This window comes from Neodiprion virginianus, chromosome 3, assembly GCF_021901495.1.
Source record: "Neodiprion virginianus isolate iyNeoVirg1 chromosome 3, iyNeoVirg1.1, whole genome shotgun sequence".
Taxonomy (NCBI): Eukaryota; Metazoa; Arthropoda; class Insecta; order Hymenoptera; family Diprionidae; genus Neodiprion; species Neodiprion virginianus.
In genome coordinates this window covers 1,641,526-1,662,563 of record NC_060879.1, presented here as the reverse complement: position 1 = coordinate 1,662,563, position 21,038 = coordinate 1,641,526, and the positions used below count along the sequence as shown (strand labels likewise).

The 21,038-nt window shown below is 39.5% G+C and overlaps 2 protein-coding genes and 1 long non-coding RNA gene across 6 annotated transcripts in view; 1 reads left to right on the top strand and 2 right to left on the bottom strand.

The window, feature by feature from the left end:
- The window catches only part of LOC124300391 (uncharacterized), a 41,117-nt gene extending 27,726 nt beyond the window's left edge, over positions 1-13,391 (top strand). For all 3 annotated transcript variants that reach the window (XR_006907206.1, XR_006907208.1, XR_006907207.1), the window contains exons 3-4: positions 8,415-8,758; positions 13,194-13,391. This is a non-coding gene — a long non-coding RNA (uncharacterized LOC124300391). The remainder of the gene's footprint in view (positions 1-8,414; positions 8,759-13,193) is intronic.
- A 1,842-nt stretch (positions 13,392-15,233) lies between these two features.
- On the bottom strand, positions 15,234-18,555 carry LOC124300390 (cyclic AMP-dependent transcription factor ATF-2). 2 transcript variants are annotated; one of them, XM_046754459.1, is made up of 7 exons: positions 18,176-18,555; positions 17,969-18,062; positions 17,737-17,885; positions 17,110-17,462; positions 16,800-17,022; positions 16,406-16,730; positions 15,234-16,325 (listed from the first exon to the last, which is right to left on the bottom strand). In XM_046754459.1, exons 1-7 carry the CDS (start codon positions 18,224-18,226, stop codon positions 15,916-15,918), a joined length of 1,605 nt encoding a protein of 534 aa, XP_046610415.1. In that variant the 5' UTR covers positions 18,227-18,555; the 3' UTR covers positions 15,234-15,915. The 2 variants fall into 2 exon arrangements, with proteins under 2 accessions (XP_046610415.1, XP_046610414.1); XM_046754458.1 differs by having other exon boundaries at positions 16,406-16,733; positions 18,176-18,553.
- A 569-nt stretch (positions 18,556-19,124) lies between these two features.
- LOC124300923 (uncharacterized) lies at positions 19,125-20,251 on the bottom strand. The gene is made up of 3 exons (XM_046755426.1): positions 19,880-20,251; positions 19,521-19,815; positions 19,125-19,407 (listed from the first exon to the last, which is right to left on the bottom strand). The coding sequence occupies exons 1-3, from the start codon at positions 20,211-20,213 to the stop codon at positions 19,125-19,127; spliced, it is 912 nt and encodes a 303-aa protein (XP_046611382.1). The 5' UTR covers positions 20,214-20,251.
- Between the last annotated feature and the right edge of the window lie 787 nt (positions 20,252-21,038).

The window sequence follows — 21,038 nt, the reverse complement described above, 5'->3', positions numbered from 1 at the left end:
TTCTTGTAAATGCCTCCTTTTCGGATCCTAGAGATTCGAAAAGTTCGAGATTCGTTGAAATTAGAATATAACACCGGAATTTTTGAAAAGTAAAAGGAGACACGATTATACATTTGAAAAATTCTTCGACAGAAGGAACAGATTTTCAATACATTCGATTTATTTATTATTGATCTTCAGAGGACAGTAAATTGTTTTCAGATATATCGCATCATCCATGATGTGGAAAAAAATAAAACAAAAAATCAATTATACAAGCACGAATAATTTCTTTAATTAGAAATTAGAACGCATGTCGCAAACAAAATTCGTACAAAGATGAAAATTACAGCGCAAGCTCGTTATTATTCGCAATATTCTCATCTCACCGTCAATTTCTTCTTCTTCTTCTTCTTCTTTTTTTTTTCTTTCCTCTCTTTTCGTCTTTGGTACTAAAATTTTCCTCCCGTTTCCTTATCCTTTTACTCTTTTCGCTCAATTACAAACCTTACCGCTCTATACGTATACACCTAACGTTTTTTCGACCGTGAAAACTTGCGAGTCTCTGCGAACCCGGCTTGCAACTTTCTTTCACGCGTGCATAATACGCGTACATGTATGCATATTCGCACGTAAATACGTACGTAATTTATATACTTATATTTATACACGTAATGTGGATACAAACTCTGTGAGCTCACATTGCATGCCGTACGTTATCGCAGCGTTAATTACCGCCGGTGTGACGTACATTAATGTACGTACGTACGTATGTACATATATACGGGGCATTCCTCGCCAAGTCAGGGAAAGGTTGACCGTAACGTTTTTAAATTTCAATCAATGATTTTTTTCCCACGTTAGTACGGTTCCTGAAAATATTTTAATCGTTTCTTCCGTTTGACATGTCTGTTAGAAATCTAGTACAGTGATAAAATTCTGCCGCGAGTACGACAGATGAGACGATACGGACCGAAAGGGGAAAATTCGTGCCCAAATTCGAGAATGAATTTTGCTCGTTTTGGCGATGAGACAGGGGTTCAGAGCGAAATAATCGCATCCTTTTTCGCCCTTCGCCGTTTCGCGTCGCGACGTTGACATGCAGACGGTTTTGGTCGTTCGCCGTTTATAATTCGATCCCGGTTAAACGCCATTCACAATTATTATCCGGCGGATTTATATCCCGACGGTCGTGTTTCGCCTCGGGCCGAGAACGCCGGAGGGTTTTAGGTGATGAATTTTCCCTGTGTTATAAACTTAATGTTTCTCAACAGCGTTGGCCGTCGCGTCTCGTTAAGCTTGGAATCGAGGACGGGCTTAAGTTCCTTCTTACCCTTTGACCTGAGAGCTAGGCGTCGAGATTACTCATTTCGGACCGATCTTAAGAGGCTGCGCTGCTTCGATAAGTGAGACCTCGATTTTTGGGGCGTTAAAATCTCGCAATTTTTGTCCAAGTGAGTCTGGTCGAGAATGTCGAATACTTTGCGATAAGATGAAAATCGGAGAAAATAATCAACAGCGATAAAGACGATGAGAAAATTAAATTTTAATGACAATGACGATGGTCAAAAGTTATCGGTAAATTGCTTAGACTAAACATTGCTTAACGAATTTTTGGGGATTTGTGAATCTTTAATTGAAAGCGGCGAGAGACAGCCGATCGAAAAAGAAGAAGAAGATGATGATACCAAAGCTTCTAAGCTTTCCGCTTCGAAACTTCTCATTCGTCACCCCCAAATTCTGACGATTATAATTTTTATGATTCTCAATTATTTTCGTCCTTTGTTTCTGATTGATTCTGGTAAAATCTTTGCTCAAAGTACGTGTCTTGAAATTTGCGAATTTGAAATTGAAACTGACGACGGAGGCTTTGTCAAAGAGAAATAAGAAGAATGGACCTCCGGTCGTTTCGCAGCAGGCATTGCACGTAAGAGCCGAGGAACCGCGCCACGCCTTTTCTTTCCTCTTTCGCGGGAGGATTGTAATTGTGTGTGTTTAGGGAAATATTTATTAGACATAATGGCTCGTGGCACTGACGAGGAAATTACCATCGGTGGAAGGAAGGAAGGCAGGAAGGCAGGAAGGAAGGAAGGAAGGAAGGAAGGAAGGAAGGAAGGAAGGAAGGAAGGAAGGAAGGAAGGAAGGAGGTTCTGAACCCCGTGACCTCCTCCCTGGTAGGAACCCCGTCTCTCCTCCTCTCCTCTCCTCTCCTCTCCTCTCCTCTCCTCTCCATCGTCGCCATGGCAACAACTCTCTCACCCCGGTGGTCCGCCGTCCCGAAAACATTGACCTTACCCTGCAGCACCATAACCGGAATGGATTGTCGCCTCCTGGACGATGGCAGAGCGTTGGTATCCTCAGGGCTTACCTTAGTTCTGGAAATGCCGCGTTTCACACGTTTCGCGTAGAGTATTTGGATAAAATATCAAACTTGTTGCCAAGAAAATTATTCATTCGTAACGTATCGTTGTCGATATTTGTCGACCATCACCATCGCCTCTTCGAATAAGATTAAGAATGTTGAAAACCAAAGAAATTATAAAAATGTAGGATCTATCGAGGATACAACAATCGAGATGCATCGGTCATCGCTCGCGTGGATCGAGTCGGAGTGATTCTCGAGAATATCCGCGACAACACTTGCATTAGCTTTGGTCGAGGGGGCTTAACGTGGGTAAAGTTTGCATTCCCGTAGCGTAATCGAATCAGGTAGTAGACTCTGGACGACAGGCACCTGAGCGTCGTCTCGCTGCCTGTTGGTCCGCGATCCATACGGATGCACGACGGATATCTTGAAGCAGCACAAAATTGCGATATAGATGTAAATATATATATATATATACAGGGAGAGAGAGAGAGAGAGAGAGAGAGAGAGCGTGCAAGAGTGTACGTATGGGTGGCATACGTGTAGAGGAGAGCAGAAGGGCGGAAGACTCGTGCTCTTGTTATATACTTGGGAGGAAAGTATCTACGACTATCGGTATACACGTATACATATGTATACATTTTATACATACATATATATATATATATATATATATATATATACACGCGATATCTTTGAACGATCAAAAACACTCTGGTTAATCAGATTATCTGACCTCGACTATAAAACGCCTTGAAACACTTTACGCAAACCTTCGTATCGTATCGCACCGCATCGCGTTTTCCGTAAAGTGATGTAAAATCATATATATATATATATATATATATAATGACAATTTTTACGAAAAATTGTTTAAAGTCGTGCGAAAAAATAATATATGAATAATAGTGACGAAGTTTGCCCATTTTTATTTATATATTTTTTTTTGATGATTTTCGACAGTATTTTAGAAAAAGTGTGAAGAGAAAATTGAGATAATTTTTTTTTTGTTTTTTTTATTACGTGATTCAGAAAGTGTAACGTCAAGAAAGTTTTCTCAATTTCGTGATAGTATTTCCGATTGTTTTTTTTTTTTTTTATTATTATTAATTCTACTCTTATTAAACAATGGTTAGATTTATTTTTCCGATAGAAACGTAGCTTCTGGTTATAAGGTTTCACAGAATTTCCTATCGTAGATTTTATACGGTCGACGACCACTCGCCGCCGAGGGGTGTAATTAAACTCGGATATTAATAACAAACTTATAGTAAATCAATAAAGCGTTATCTGTATGTAACGATACAATATGATACAACTACATTATTTTCATCAATATGTATATGTAATGTATGGTATATGTAATGAAAAATAATACTACGTGGTGTGCAGGAATTGACTAGAGAGGAAAATGAAAATAAAAAGGTGTGACAAATGGGATGAAAAGAAAAAAAACAACATCAACAAATAATCGTTACTTTACTCGCCAATATTTTTTACCCTCGTTTATTTATCCTACGTTATTGCGTCATGTTGTTCAATTATTATAACAGCCGCAGACTCTTTTGCCGAAAATTGATTGAAAAAAAAAAAACAAGCATCAAACACTACACCGAATCGATTGTTCAATACCATTTTTACTTTTCATAATTTTTTTTTTTTTTTCTTTTAATTTCAACGAATCTTGAAGTATTCGAACGAGGTTCTCATCGCGGATGGTTGTCGAACAAACCGACAGACTCCTCCATTTTCATGTCTGATAAAAAGTATCGCGGAAAAATCGTTTTTCCGAATTATCGTTTCTAGTATTTTCATCGTTCCTTTTGAATTCCCATGTCATGTACGCTATATTCCACGATACGAAGCTAGAGCGAATTGCGTCCATATCTCGCAGCCCGTATATTCCCAAGCTTACGTACACGTATGTACATAAGACTCGTAGATTGAAAATGCGCCCGAGTTTTCATAGCCGACGGCCTGCTGCACCGGGTCAAAGGTGAGCCAGGTTCTGACACGGAATGATAATGAGGCGCCCATTGTATTCGAATGTATCTATATACATATATTCACGTTTCTTCCTCACCGCGCTACCGTGTACCCGTAATGTACATACATCCATCCACTTTTCATGGTTGTTTCTCCCTCTCTCTCTCTCTCTCTTTCCCTTTTTCCTTCCCCCCATTTTTTTTCCTCTCATTACTTTGTCTCTTTTCATTGTCTATTTTCACCCAACCCTTTCTCTAATATTTCTCATCTCTTTTGCACGTAGCTGACAATCGTATTTTTTTTTTTTTTTTTCTGTCGTTTTTCACACTCCGCAGGAAAGTTTATCGCATACGACACATACTTCGTATATTTTGCGCATGACTGTGTCGTGTATAAGAAACGAGAACACTTTTAGAATTAAATTAAATTATACGAAACACGTTCTTTCGTTATGTTGAACATTTCGATTTAGGCAGTTTTTTTTAAAGATCAAAATCCATACGTCGAGTGTGATGAAAATTTGATGAAAAGTGAAGGAACAGCAAACGATTGTTCGAAAAATAGAGACGAACGATCAAACGAATTCCTTTCAAAGAGAGGGGGAGAAAAAATTGAAGAAGCAAAAGCGTGTATTGTAATATAGAAAAAATGAAATTCCGCAAGACACGGGGAAGTTGAGACACGACGAATAGAATTACCAATGCCCGCGGATTAATTCCAAACGCGATCCTTTTCGATCCACCTCCCCTTGTCTTCGAGAATTTCATTTTTTGTCGCATCTCACGAACTATTCACTTTGTAAAAAAAAAAAAATTTTAAAAAACTCCCAACAAAGTTGTACATTTTCGAGTAAAGAGTATTTGAGTTGAAACAAACAAACGTATGATTTGATTTTAAAAAATTGATCCATCCTCCACAGCGTCGCCGGTTAGGATACCGAAATGCGTGAAAAAAAATTCTTCACGTCTCCCCCTCTGAGCCATTGTACAACCCTTGCATGCCACATTTTCCAATTGTACGATCAAGTCGGTTGAAAACGTAAGGCGTATTTTAAATTGGGACACCCAGTATATATATAATATAATACATATATATATATACCTATAAGTAATTAAGGTCTGCGGGAAATATTTAGACTGATATATTTCTCGAGGATTCACACTGATTACGGCAAGAAGCTGCGAACGCGGTTTCCTCCGTTCTACGTAATATATATACCCATACGTCTATAGATACATGATATACCTGAACCTTACACGGTTACTATACGCTTGGGTGCATAAACTTGGAGTAAACGATTCTGCATACGTGGACGCCTCCGTTATACCCGACACGTAAATGTATGTTATGTCTATACATAACACGCGTGTACGTACATAGGCAGGTGTAGATAAACTGCAAATAGAAATTATTGGCACTACGGTTTTCCGCACATTACCGGCTCGTTAGTGACGATATATTGCATCCTCCTCTCACCTCCCGATTCCTCCTGCAACAATTTATGCGCGCGTGTGCGTATCGGGTTCACTGTTGCCTGATAATAACAATTATCATTATTATTATTATTATTCTTGTTGCCGTTGTCATTAAATCGGGCTTTCTCAATTTATTCGCGTCTTTCTTTCTTTTCTTATTTTTACAAAAAATACGGTATCGGGTTTGAATAAAAAAAAAAAAAGAAAAGCAAAACTTCTCAGAGACAATATTAATCAATTTGATTAAAGATTATACCGTGAAAGTAGTAAGATGTTTAAGCATGATTTTCAAACTTGTCATAACGTGTTTCTTTGTATTCGATAATGTTGCTCTCTGTCGAATCGGGTCTGCTTAAGCTCGCGGCCGAACACCTGTACGTTAGGTGTGTAAACAATATAATGAGAGGAAACGTTTTAAATTTCATTCTCGCAGCTTGAATGGCAGCCCGCGATACAGAGGTAATTATTATCCGCTGGAGGGTAAATGAACACGTATAGGTAGGTATTCGCATGTGTGATACGTAATGTATTGTATGCCAGGGTTCGTGATATTTAATCAAACAATTGAAGGCCCGAGGCTGACTTTTATGAGCCGGAATTGTACAACGTTTCCAAATCGTCGATCTACGATGTTACTTATGCGTACGTACGTGTTATACGTAAATTCGTTTAACCAATTTATTCGAGTTTCTTCTCTCTTCAATCACCTCCTTATTTTGCACCGTATATTTTATTTCATCTTTGAAAAGAAGGGCGCGTTTTCAGTGAGGTGTGACATTCTATATGTACAATATATATATATATTCGTATATACATACGTGTATGTAATGTCGGTAGGCGAGTATATAAAACGAGCTTTGATGTGAATTCAATTAGAAAATTATACGCTACGTTTATTAACCCACCCTTAAAATTATACCCGCAAACGCCGTTTGAGTTGAAATATTTTGCACGACAATTTTCACCGAGATGCGAAAATAACAGACTACGTAAAAAAAAAAAAAAAAAAAAAAAAAAACAAGGAGAGAAAAAAATAAAAAAAGTAATGCAAAGACATGGGTTGCGCGGATGAAATTACTCCTCGTTATAGTCTACAATTTTCCACTGATGTACAAGGGATAACGCGAAACGTCAAATTATACAAACGAGATCATCGAAATTGGGACGAAAAATTTTTTAATAAAAATAATAAAATAAAATAAACAAACAAGCATAAATAAAACAGAGTAAACAAGAGCACAGGAAATACGGAAAAGAAAAGAATTTTTAAACAAGTTAACAAACTTTTCCTTCTTGTCTTCGTGTATAAATTTATCTCCCAAGCTGTAGATAAAATATAATCGTATAGGTATATATATATATATGTGTGTGTGTGCGTGTGTATTTGAAGAGGTGCAACGGTCGGAATACGGGATCGCTGTATAATACGAAGGGCCGTGCGTAAAAGCAGACCGGCTTTCAACGCTGACAAAGAAACGCTTCGAACCTTAATGGATCACTACATCCTCGCTAAAAGTCTCCGTCTCTATCTCTCTGTGGCGGTATCGTCGTCGTTGGTATTTAACATTCTTCTGGAAAGGAAAACGTGCGAGCGAGTAGCGAGTGAAGTGCTGTTTTGTTCCATCGACGGAAGCCGCCTCCTCGTTGATCGAAATATCAGCGACGACATCCAGAAGCGTTATTTTTTTTTTTTTGTTTTTTTTTCTGTTCTTTACGTAACCGTACGTCTCGAACGGAGTAATATCGCGGAAAGAATTTTAACGAACAAAGAACTCTCGGTATGTATACCTCTACATATCGTATGTATATTCTCTGCGTGATTATTTCTATACGAATTCACGATGACTCGAAGTTTCCCTTCTCGTTTGATCGGTTCTATGATAATTTTCTTTTGATATCGATTTTTTTTTACGCGTGTGGAGTAATTATTTTTATCGCCAGAAAAATTTGTCACAAGGAATAAGAATCCTGAGTTGAACATGTCCGTATTGAAAAGTATAAATGAGAGATAAAACTTTCGCCAATGTTCTGCGTCAAAGTTTGCGATTCGTAAACTTTTGAGTCACACGTTATTGTGCTTACGCAACTTTTATAATAAGATAGTGGTTTATGATTTTTCGAGTCGCTGATTACGGATGTAAAATCAGATTTTGAAAATTTCAAATTTGATCGAGTAATTTGTTGAAAAAACTCTAGGCGGGGATTTTTGAGCTCACCGTTTGGGTTCGCCATATTGAAATTTCAATGCCTGATTTCAGATTCGTAATCAACGACCCCAACACTTGTAATTCATGTTAAACATGTACATGTCTAGTGACGGAAATGAATTACTCTGTAAAATTTTCACGTTTTTTTTTTTTTTTTGAATCAATTTGTTTCTAACAGTAATAATTTACATTATATCGCAACGATTACTCTCGATTATTGAAAACCTACTGGTATACCATCGGAAGTAGCAAAAATACCGCAAAGATATATGCCGTCAAAGTTTTCTAAATATACAAATAAATCCATTATTTGTACAATAGGTTGTAAGGACACTTACCGCTATAATCGATCTTTAAATAAGTGGCTAATTCGCTAATTTATTCATCTCTGATTCATTGCAGTTTGAAAACGTGCGGCGAAGCAGCTGTCGTTATAGTCGAAGGCTGGAGCAGCCTGCGCTGCATGGACCTACTACAAGAATATAATTAGTTTACCAAGAACGAACGGACGACTGGGCCCTGGTTATAGTTCCGCGTGCCTGAGTGTGCGTGTGAGCCACTTGAGTCCCCCCCAAAGGCGAAGGAACGGTCCTCGGCTTACACCGGGCAAGCGAGTCGAGAGCCAGGGTCGTTTCTTTTCTATCAGAAGCTTGAACAGCCACGGACTTTGTCTCGGAAACACGTGCGTGTCCCTCCGTAGCGAAAACGAAATTCAGGAGCAGAAAGAAGACCTTCGACGATGCAAGGTATAAAATACTGCTCTATACGTATAAAGAAAAAAAAATATTAACGAGTCGATTTGTAAGTCTGTGGAGATTCCTCGAATCCCAATAGCGAATGAAAAATGACCGAAAGGATTGAATAAACGAGGGAACGAATTTGTACAGCGAAGTAACCGAGCAGCGTGAATTCCGTGAGCATCTCTTGGTCGCCTGCATCATCAGCACGGGATTGAATTTGATCCGCTCTAATCTCGGCGGTGTTGAGTAACTCGGTCCACCGACAGAGGCTGGATAACAGCGCGCAACGAGACGCCTGCCATATATTGCTGTTCGATGCCGCCGAACCGGCTACTACGAAATCCATTCGAGTCCTCGGACGCTGCTGCGGATGCTGTCTCTGATCCGCACCGCGTCGCCTTACGCTGGAGAAAAACGGAGCAAGGTCGGTCCGCCTCGGTGCAACGGAGAAGATCGACTGAGGTCCCTCCTTCCCCCACCCCTCGGTCCATCGCTCGTCCGATTCCGTCGCTCGTCGGCGCTCTTCGCCCGCTCGACTCCACCCTCCGCTCCTCATTCACCCGCGATCGCTCCTCAGTCGATGTTCCGAGCTCCGAATCGTTGCGTCGGTCAGACGCGCTCTCTCGCGCGCCTTTTTCACCATTGCCGAATAATCGAGAGATTAATATTTGGTTATTTATTCGTTTTAACTTTAACGCAACGGAATTAAATTCTCGCGCAGCTTTTGCTTTTTTACGATATTGTGATATTCAGTGTGTTCCGTGTTCAATCAATCCCGAAGCGAATTAATTGAACGTGCTTATAACATTGCCTGTGAAGTGGGGAAATTGTTTTTCATGAAACAAAAATTGACAGTATGGTGTATTTCGCGTCATTTTCTCTCTGTTTCATTTTTTATTTATTTTATTTGTTTTTGATCCGTTAGATATTCTTCAAGCTTTTTACAGCTTTTCGCGAAACAGGCTTACGGATAACCAGGACAGGCGAGAACGCGTGTCTGTCTGGCTGACAAGTGGGGCGAACGGTGAGCGGCAAGACGGTGGATTTATATCGTTGGTTTTATTTCTGTATTTGTAGGCGCGGTGTATTCCGCGTTTTGGCCTAGATATAAAAATAAAGAAAGTATAGTAGTCGCGGTGTGTTTGCCGCCTCGAGGCTCTACACAATTCTGCAAACTCAAGCCAACCGAACTCCGAGGTATTGTAAAAATTCTCCGTATGCTCGCTTCTACCGAACGACGACAAAATCCGTCAGAGCCGCCGACGCAGTTGCGAAAATTTAATCGCATCATTTAGTTTTCTCTATCAATAAGAATCTTGTCTTACGTATTCAACGCCCACAATTCATGAATTAATTATTTTTTATTGAAATCATTATCATTGCTATTGATATTATTAAGAGTAAAAAAAATCTCATTTTATTCGTTCCGATCGACGATTATAACATAAAGTATATTCAAGCTAAACGATTGACAAGTGCAGTTAATTATTGAATAAAAAACTTATTAAACTTGCTCATTTTTATCCTGGTTCAGTATTTTCAGTTTCGCCGAATTCAAGGAGATTCAGCCTGCGTATGACCTGAAAGAAAAAAAAAAAAGTAACCGTTTCTGAACAGTTTTATTCAAGTCGTGAGAAGACGCAAGCTGCATATGTCGGAAGTCTCGTGTGGTCGTCACACAGGGTATAGCGGAGTGTAATAAAAATATATCAGGGAAGCCGCGCATTAGCTGCACTTGTTTCAAGTGGTAGAGCATGTAAAACAGACGTCGTACGTAGCGTTCGTCGTATAATAAACGCAATGATGTAACTCTCTTTCTCACTCTTTTCTCCGCTGCATTCCGTTGTGTTAGTTTAACGAGACGCTGGTGCTTCGCATAATCCGAGTTCAAATCGTATTGTCACGCTATTTAATATATTTACCTCGAAGGCAATCATATTAATTTCATCCCGGGATATGTGATTAACGATCTCTTATTCAGCTACGTCGATATTGGGAACAGAATAATACACTTTGTGATATCCTGTAATTATATAAAGACAGTTTTTCAAAGTCAAGTTGACGGAATTAAAAATAAAACATGGAAGACAATTTTGGAAATGGTTTAAACGGTTCCATTTCTTCTTCTTGTTTTTTTTTTTTTTAATATGAAATGTATCGATGATAAGCCAAGCTTTATACATTCGTGACGGAAATTGAATTTGAAAATAAGATAGGGGCAAATATCCCCGATTACATCGTGCCCGGTCATCGTGGTGGGCTGGTTATAGTTACTATTTGAAGCCAGATACGTGGCGATAAATTTTTATATTCCAACAGCGCGTTGATGCTCGGTATTAGATTTCTAAACTCCAGAGCGTCTAAATCTCTAGATATGCGTAGACGCGCAACGATACACGGCCAGGCAGCTGGCTTGGATCGAAATATCCTGCGCACACAATATAAAAGAAGCCGAGATCCCTCTCTCTCTCTCTCTCTCTCCCTCCCTCTCTTTCCCTCTTCGTCTTTCAAGGCTGTATGTATACATTCATCCATGTATATCTAGAATGGGCAAATATTGCGCATTGTGTAATATCACATTTGGACTTTCGTCCCCAGGTCTGAAGTAATTCGTCGAGACGCGACCCGTCGCCGCTAATATTGCCATTACATGTAATAGTCGTAGCCATTTTTCCTCTTTTTTTTTTTTAATTCAGTTTATTTTTAGCTCCTTCTCGCTATTCTTCTTATTCTTCTTCTTCTTCTTCCTCTTTTTCGCACATCCTTTTGTAATTCTCAATTCCAACGTCTGGACGAAATTCCATAAAATTGTTACGTCACACTCGCAGCGTGCAATTAAAGATTGCATCGTATACCCAAAAATGCACACGTCTACATTAACGTCGATTAATACAAGCTCGAATTAATTATCCGCACCCTTGCGGTATTTTTTTTTTTTTTCTTTTTTTTTCCTCTTCACATTAAATTAAATCTGAGTCAGAGGTCGGGTAAATAATATTTCTTTTCTTTTTCTTTACCCGTTTCCTTTTGAAACGTAAGGCTTGTGCGCGCGCGTGTGTGTTCATATCGAAATTTCCGGTCCCTCAAAGGCCTGCTGCTTGTGTCTCTGCCCGCCTGCAGTTTCTTTTCCTTTTTCTCCTTTTATACAAAGCTGCGGACTGCAGCTCTCTACCGACCTTATCATTTGGTCGTTCTTATCTCTCTTTCTCTCTCACGTATACACATACAGATATGTCGGCGATATTTACTGACCGAGCACCGATAGTGTGCACAAGACGACGACGTAGATATGCGGTGAAAACGAGAGCGATAGAGAGAAAAGGAGTTACGCTCTCGTAAACTTGGGACTCACGTTCCACAACGCGATATATATGTACCAATTGTTAGATACCTAAAATTCTATCGGCAGAGATTTTATCTATTATCGTTTCAATCAACTGTTACATTTTTTCCTATAATTCAATCATTCATCTCCGTCGGTATTCATTTTTCAAATATCGCGATTTTTCCATACACTGCATCGTATACCTGTAATTCCTGTACGGAATCCGAAGTCTCGTAAAACCTCTCGCCGCGTCGCGACGCCGGGTTCGATTATTTATACCTATTTTGTAACCCCGCTTTGCACAGCCAGATCAGAGTCCGTCTGTCCGATGCTGCTGCTGCTGCTGCTGCTGCTGCTGCTGCTGATGGTCTGGACTATGGCAGCGGTTCCCAAGCCGCGGGTTGCGTTAGCAAAACTCGTCAAACGATTGAAATTTTATTTTATTTTACCAGTTTTTTCCATCATTCGATTGTGTAGAAAATTTTCTATCTATTGGCCGATCTGTAATCAGAACATCGTATGTCACAGTTATTCACGTAGTTCAATTGGTAAAGGAAGAAAAACTATTTTATGTAAAATTTTCGCAGAATGTTGTGTAATTATTTCACCCCGTTGAAAAACTGAACCTAGCAATTCGTGCCAGTTTGATTTAAAAGTGTTGAGCATCGCATTACGCTATAAATAAATTACGTATCATTATAGGTATATACTTTCAGTCGTATCGACGGTTAATAAAATGCCGTTGTCTCGTTCTATGCACGAGTAAAAATATTTTATTAATGAATAGAAACAAAAAAAAAAAAAAACTCCTACTGTACAAATTCATGTTAAATATGAATATTCCACGCGCGCGTAATAAAATATAACTGCTAAAACATAAATATATATATAAATAGTTCGATGTGTTTTGCATTGAAAAATTGAACTGAGCTGAAATAAAAAGTAAATCGATTCAGGAAACAGTATCGATATTTATCAATTTTCAGTTCAGCACCTAAACTTCGCTCATTGGTATATCGCATCACATAATTGTTAATTTATTTGCATAACGGCGAATAGATAACGATATGATAATGATAACGTTATCGTGATTAAGAATTTATATACGTGTTGCAGAATATCCAGCGGCTCTCATCGGTCGTCTTCATCGTTTCGACGGCGATATTCTCTCCTGAATATCTGTACGACGTGCGCAAGTGAATAACTGCAAAGTGCCCAAAGTCCCTTATCATTCTCTAGCCCGGTGTTAAATGTTCGATACCTACTGGACGGAGAACTGATAAGGGCCCGCGGGATACGAACTCATCGTGGGAAATTTTTACTTTGATTATTGGTAATCGTACTTGTCTTTTTTTTCGCAGGGCGTGAAAAAGAACGCCCACGTTTTGTTCACATACACATAATTACACTTATACCCATGCATATCAAAAAAAATTAAAAAAAAAAAAAAAAAACAGTAAGAACGAAAGAAAATTCATAGAGAACAATCGACGACGATTTAAGAATTTCTCTGCAGAAAATTGGACGGGAAAACTACGAACGACGGTATAATTGAGAACGCGTTTGCCGTGACCGTGAACCTAGAACAGTTATAATATCTTTTCTTACATGCCATTGTAAATAAAGTATACATATGATAATAAGAGGATGAGAGAAACGAAGTCTTAAGCAGTAAGAGATTATCTATCGTTGAACATTGTATGCCAACAAGAATTTGTACTGGGTTGGCACGCACAAAGGTCGAGTAAGTATAGAGATTGTTTAAAACTCACAATTTTTCTTCCTGTATTAAATAAAGAAAGAAACGGGAAGAGTTCGAATTTTAACAGTGCGTCGTTATTTCGTAGCGGAATCCAGGAAAGTTATCCGTATCCCGAAACTCGTCAAGTAAATGTGTGTGTTTTTTTTTTTTGACACGTGTTATTATTCCCACATTTCCCGAATTTCAGGGGCCAAAAAGTGCATGGTTGAGATACTTTGGGTAATTGCGAAAAGAATGAGGAGTAAAATGAATCATCGCGAGACTGATTCCATGCAATATTGAGATCGTTAGACGAGACCTAGGAATTACAATAATTTCGTAAGCTGTAACTTCGCAAGTATTATAAATTTCGACTTTGTATTATATGTATGTATGACAGTACCGATGAAAGATTCACCGCGACGCGCTATCATAAGAGCGAAACTTCGCGATTTACAAGTCAATGTCAATTCAATCCGTATACGGATTGATGAAAAAACAAACTGTGTGATAATATCGTTCGGTGTATAACAATAAGTACAGATTCGCTGGATTGAAGAATAAAAATTGATCACTGCGTTGTTCGCTTGCTCTTATCTCTCCGACTCGCTTCATCTACTTGATTTTTTGCGAATAGTAATTTATTGTTGCCGCAGCGCGTTGCGATATAAAAAGAGAACGAGAACCGAGGGCTTTGAATCTGATTCATCGTCGGATACGAAATCCTTCGCCTTCTCACGTACGTCGCGATCGGAAAACGTGTACGTCTACCGAGATATTTGGCAGCCGCCGAGTTCTGAAGAGGAGGAATAAAAAATGAGTGCAAAAAAGGACTAGTCAGGGCAGTTTGGGAAACCCTGGAGTCATTATTACGACAATCTGCGAGAGGCTGCTTTACAGACTTTATACTACGCTTTCTAAATTGCCAAATCATGTGCATAAGTGAGCAAGTCTATGATATACATATAGCGCAATTCGGTTCGCGGTTATTATTTCGTAATGTTATATTTTGCTTTTCATGTTTATTTTTGATTATTATCCGGTACAAGTTTAAAAAACAATAGAGATCCAGCAGCGTTTCTTCCTTTACCGTACTATTTCTTTTGCGCTAGAATGCCGAACACGTGTTTTGTACTCTTTTGAAGTCTCGAATGTTGTTTGAGGTACGCCGAATCTAATCTCGCACGTTTCGCTTATACTGTGTTTAAGAGTTAAGTTCAATAAACCGAAATGAAGCTGAAGCTGGCAGCCAGTGTTAGCAGCCAGATGTGTTCAATTTTTTGAAAGTAGAAAAATGCAGTTCAGTTTTACCCTCACAATTCTATAAAAGTATCGGGCATTAGAGGTATTTAAAAAAATTTTGACTCTCGCACTTCACTACCTTATTCGAAAGAGAACATTTTTTTTTCACAGGAGAATAATGAATGATCACATTTTACATTTCCGTGAATAACAAATGATTTTGCACTTGTATCTAAAAGTTTAATTGAGCGATCGCCGAAGTTTTTGGCTAGTTGTCATTTAACAATTTACAGTGTTTTTCGATTTCAGCCTGGCTTACAAAATATTACACGTGTATTTATGTAAACGGAATGTTTTAAATAAAAAAATAAATCCCCTATGGAAAGATTTTGAAAAATTCAACCCTTTACCCTTTCTTGATTTCCTCCTTGCTCGTACTTTTCCAACTCATCGATGTTTGTATAAAATATGTACTTATTTAGACAGGAGGTAAGTGAATGAACGAGACGTGTATACTTTCATTAAACATAGGTATATTTATTACACAATGTTATTCCTTGCGTAAATACAATACGTCATTTTATCCCTTACGCGTGATTTTAAGTGGAGACAAATCTTGTAAAACGTAAATACTTACGAAGCGCAGATTGAAAAATCGGTTATCGGGATACTCGAACGGAAACCCATCACAGCATGGGGCTGACCGCGATAATCGTGATCAATATCGGCGTCCCATACACGGATGTGTAAATAAATAAATTGGTGAAATCGATTCATTCGTCATTTCACGGGCAAAAAATGTTGTATTTGAAAAATCCAGCCTTATTTCCTGGGCTAAATGCGGCCAAGAATCGTTTACGATCCGGTGGTTTTAGAAGCGGCGTTTTCGATTTCAAAGTTCGGATTCATCCTGATTATCTGCCTTTGACTGTTCTCCGTGAATGTCTCCCGCCTCTCGTTCTGCACTATCAATATCTGCTTCCCCTTATCACATCCCTTACTTATCACCCGTTCAACGTCAACAACCTGAACGGCGGATATGTTTCTCAGAATTTTTGCCTTCTGCAAAAGCGGGGCGGCCGATTTGGGCAGGATCATCGGTTTAGTCGTCGATACTGTTGGTTTCTTTTTCGCCGGTTTACCCCCTACATCCGCCGATATCGCTGACTTCCGTTTCACAGCTGAACCGACAAGGGGCAACGAAGCTCCTTGTACCGTCTCTGCGCTCACCGATATCACCTTTGGCCCAAGAACTATACTGTTTCCTGTAACAAGATACGAGAAGGTAAAAACTGATTGGAAAAGGGGACCAGAACTTCGTTTAGAAAGAACGTCAGGCAATCACCTTGCTCCATCGCTTTAGTCACCGGGCAATCCTTGTGCGCAAGCAACAGCGTCTTCAGTTTTGCCACTTCGGAACGAAGAGCACGAACCTCCATCTGGAGCGCAGCGTTGGCCTCATTCACATTGTAGACTGACCTCTCAAGCTGTTGAACCCACGCTTTACGTTTTGCTCTGGCACGCATCGAACTGGCTCTATTTCGCTCCAAGATATCCAGCTTCTTGTCAGATGGAGGGCTACGCTCTTCAACCAAAATCCTCGGCGATGCTTGCAAGTCCTGACGATGGCTGTCGGAAGACACTTCGTTCTTCTTCAACACTTGCTTCAGCTTCTGAAAACGGTGAAGCCAAAGATTGCTACAAATTTTTTTGGCGGAATAGTACGATTATGTACAAACCATTTTTGCCATAGAGAGCCTAGAGGATGCCGAATTCGTTGTTCTCTTCCCATCAGAGCAATTCAGGGATGGTTCGGTCTTGATGACGACTGTCTGAGATTTGGACTGAATATCGATGGTTGTCGGATTCATTTGAGACTGAGAAACCGGTATCGCTGACAGCTGCATCAGCTTTCCATCCTCGGTTTTTATCAATAGCTGTACCTCCTTGCCATTTATAGAGCTGTGATGAATGGAAAGCCATTTTATTTCATTTTATTACCGTAAAATGATGTATCCATATTTAAACGCTAGAATTCAAATCGCTTACAGCTGCGGAACATCGTTCTGCTGCCCAAAACCATCGTTCAGATTGATTACAGTAGTTGATAAAGACTCTCCGTCTGCCTCCTGTACAATAATACTTTCCTCAATGCTCGAGTCTCGGGATTCAGTGTCGAGCTCGACCGTTGTTATCTCTTTAGAATTCTCTCCATGGTCTAAATTTTGCACATCGACATGTATTCTGTTCGCATTCTTTTCATCGTCATCCGACGAATCTCCGATATTGATCACTGGCGATTCCGCAATGCCATTCCGAAGCAAGGCTTGATTGTTTGTAGACGGAACGTCTATGTGGGGAAATATGTGTGGTGTGTGCAGAGTATCGTCTGATATTCCCACCTAATGGAAATAAGAGGGAATACACAGGTGAGAAGCTAAGTTATAGTTAATGTTTTGGGCATGGTAATCCATGGTGTCGACTGGAAGCTTAAATGAACATATCAAATCATCCAGAAGAAAATTGAAAAGACGTACATACAATTTTTCTGAATTCGTCCTAAATCTCCCATCACTTTACTGATTCTCAGGCTCAGTTGACAGCCCAAGATCTGATGGAATGAGTTTTAATACTTTATCACTCGACGCCAAAGAGAATGAAGAGTATCGATCTTACTTCTGGAACCGCGAGTCCTCCGCCTGTCTTTCCAGCTTCGACAGCTCGTCGGAATGTTTCTTCGAACGGATTGACATTCTGTAGGTCCTGAAAGAGCCCAACTTCTTCGCAATTTCTTATGAACCTGGTTGGCGTAGGTGTCTGGTCAGCTGTTAGGGAACAGGAAGAATAAAATGTGGTCAAAATAAAAAGCAAAGTGTAAACCTAGTCATTTGAATTATCTATACTTTACCTACGAAGACACCGCTTTTGCCGTTTGAGCCAAGGTTGAGTATCATATCGTGTTTTTTTCTATGAACAGTGAGGTGATCCTCGTTGACAAAACTCTGCGTAACGAAGGCGAAGAAGAAACAAGTAGTAAGTGTATATTAGAGAGAAAGTCCCCACACAGTATTGAGGTTATGAGTGGAATAATGAATTGATATCAAACAGAAATTACCATATTGCAGCCAGGCGAGGGACAGGCAAAGGGTTTCTCGGATTCACCCATGGCTGTTTGGTAAATATGCTACTTTTTTATTGATCAAAGTTCGTATTGATCTCTCCTAATGTGCTTAAGGTTGACTGCGACAATTCGTTGATATTTAACTGAAGTTCTTCTGTTCCGCTGTTGAAAAATAATGCGAGCAGGCAATTGCTCGTGGATGGAAAGAGCTTGAAGGACCACAATTTATCACTATTGTATTAATTAACCATGTAAAACAGAGAGAAAAGAAGATTCTTATCTGGAATATAGCAAGAAGATACAGGTGGGAAAGGTGCACACCCCCACACACACATACATAGGCACAGAGAGAATCACCACTTCTAGAATATCGGACATGGAACACAACTCTGCAGTATTATGAGTTCTTGGCTTGCGTGTTAGATGGCAGAATCAGCAGCTAGGCATGTGGTGTCACAGTGACTGTACAACTCACTAACTTTTCCCGATTTCATTTCACAATAAGTATAGAAAACGATTGAGGAAAAAATAATTAGCTATTATTTTACAAGTCAAATAGTTCTGATTCTCGGTATTTTCCTGCCTTAGAGTTTTAAGATTGCTATTTCAATGGATCTCTTTTAATCGACATTGTTCAGGTGTAACATCTTAAACTTATCAAGTACACAGTGAGAACTACATTCAAATGTAATGTAATAAAAAGATAAGCTTCTAAGTCTAATTAAAAGTACAAGCTAGTGTACAATACTATAATAAATATATTTTACTGCATATATTCAGTAAAGTAAAGACTGATATTGTACTGTTGCTAAAGAAACATCACTCTGCTTTGTTATTTACGAGTATATCCCAGCCAGCTACCGACGGCAATGACGAATCTTCTTGTGTCCTTTCTGATTATCCTACGAAGAAATCCGTGCGATAATTAAATGAAATTAAGGCATTAGTATTGGTAATATGAGTTACATTTGATTTTAATTTCCCAGGCGAAGGTTACAAGTGCAATTAACAGTCCTAGTATAAGTATCACGAAAGCGGAAAGCAGGGTGTTTATAGCGATTGGTTCAACATGCGGTGGCTCAATCATCCTCTGTGTTTTCCATGATTTTATCTCCATCACTCGGTCAAAATCCAAACACCATTTTTCTACAATACCAGCCTCGACCAGTTTCTGAACGTCAAAGTTCCAACGGTCTGTCATTGGCCAATTCAGGGTTACTATGAACCTAAAATCACGTTCAATACTTAAAGATTTTCAAATCATCGGTACAATTGGTGGGTTTCAAACTTCTGGTTACTGTATCTTGAGACGATGAATATGATAGAATTAAAAACTTGCGTCGCATAGTCGGATATAATGGGTTCGGAAGCCCTGTGGATAATCGTCGAGTTCACCATCATCGATGGCAACGTTAAACAGTGAGCTAGACAGGCACGCTGTTTTCCGTCACGTTCTATGCTAGCCAGACACTCTTCGGGAAGAAGTTCGTGATAGTGTTCGCCCAGCAGTGGATCATCAATCACATATCGAAGTGGTCCGAAGCCGTAAAATTCCATCCCATGTTCCTTGACCTGTTCGATGGTATCCAGGTTTGGATATCGGCGTGCATACGCCAAAATTGATACGAAGCGACCTGCGATGTGATTTGAAACGAGTTTGCATATGCGTACGAGATGATCAATAAGCGAAATACTTACCTCTGAATACCGCGTCGAGAACGATAAAGGCGAGAAAAATTATTCCGAAAGTCAGTCTGTGATTAATGGATTCTGGCAATCGGATTACCGAATTACCGATAACGAATCGTACGGCGTCCAAGAATGTAGAAACAATGCCCTGCGATTTATTGTACAGGTAAAGAACCACGGTCAAGAATAAAGTTATGAGTCCAACTCCGATCCATATCTGTTTAGCGACAAAAATGTTCATCCATTGCGGGTAGAAGCCGGTAATACGAGATGCAAAGCATATCGCAGTCGAGGTGTGGGGATAGGTTGCTTCGAGACCAGGCAAATGTTGCAAGTGATGCATGTCGGCCACGATGTGGGACAGCCCGTAAAAGAGGTCTTTCAATTCCCCAATGTACGAGCCATTTTCAAGCAGCTGCCCATAACGATCAGTTTCGTTGTTGTAAACCTGTAAGCGCATGCTGTACAATATTTTATTACCAACTTCGACGAAAACTTGAGGCATGGAATTTTACCAGAAAAATCATTACCTCAACGACGTCGAATCTTAATTTTTTCGCAAGTGCCTGGAGCGTGAAACCATCCGTACCAATAAATTTTTCAACGCCAGATTTCGTCTCATCCAAAAGTATCTCAGGACGAATTGTGAACATACTTATCGGGATGACGTATCCGTCGAGGTTTAGAGTTTTATCGAAGTACAAATCTTTGCAATCTTCAAGGGACTTCATCTCGGTGAATTCCTGTTCATAGACGTACCAGGGGTGATTGAAATTTCCCGCTTTTAAAGGAACATTGATGGTCTCTTGAAAAATCATTCTCCACGTTTGCGTGTGATCAGACGAGTATGGATTATAAGTGTATAACTTGATTCTAGCGGAGTTTAACGAGTCTTCTGTAATATCGGACGAGCACAGTATCACCGTGTTGAGAATCCAGTGATTCCAAATAACTCTGAACACCTCGTTGCAGTCAGCCACATTGCACATGCTTTCTGTGAATCAAGTATTACAACCCTTTACTTCACGAAAATAATTGAAAAGGTACGTTAGGATACATATAGTTGATAATATGAATAAAAGCGAATGTAATATGTTGCAGATACTTGGTATAATGACGAGATAACGCTCCCTGGTCTTCCACGTTGTCCATGCTACGTACTTCATAT

Coding starts and splice junctions, on each gene's coding strand:
- LOC124300390 (XM_046754458.1), bottom strand. CDS start 18,226: ATGGGTGAATCCGAGAAACCCTTTGCCTGTCCCTCGCCTGGCTGCAAT. Junction 18,063..18,175: donor CCTCGCCTGGCTGCAATATG/GTAATTTCTGTT, acceptor TTCGTTACGCAG/AGTTTTGTCAACGAGGATCA. Junction 17,886..17,968: donor CAAAAGCGGTGTCTTCGTAG/GTAAAGTATAGA, acceptor GTTCCCTAACAG/CTGACCAGACACCTACGCCA.
- LOC124300923 (XM_046755426.1), bottom strand. CDS start 20,213: ATGCATCACTTGCAACATTTGCCTGGTCTCGAAGCAACCTATCCCCAC. Junction 19,816..19,879: donor TCTCGACGCGGTATTCAGAG/GTAAGTATTTCG, acceptor ATCACATCGCAG/GTCGCTTCGTATCAATTTTG. Junction 19,408..19,520: donor ATTATATCCGACTATGCGAC/GCAAGTTTTTAA, acceptor ACGTGATTTTAG/GTTCATAGTAACCCTGAATT.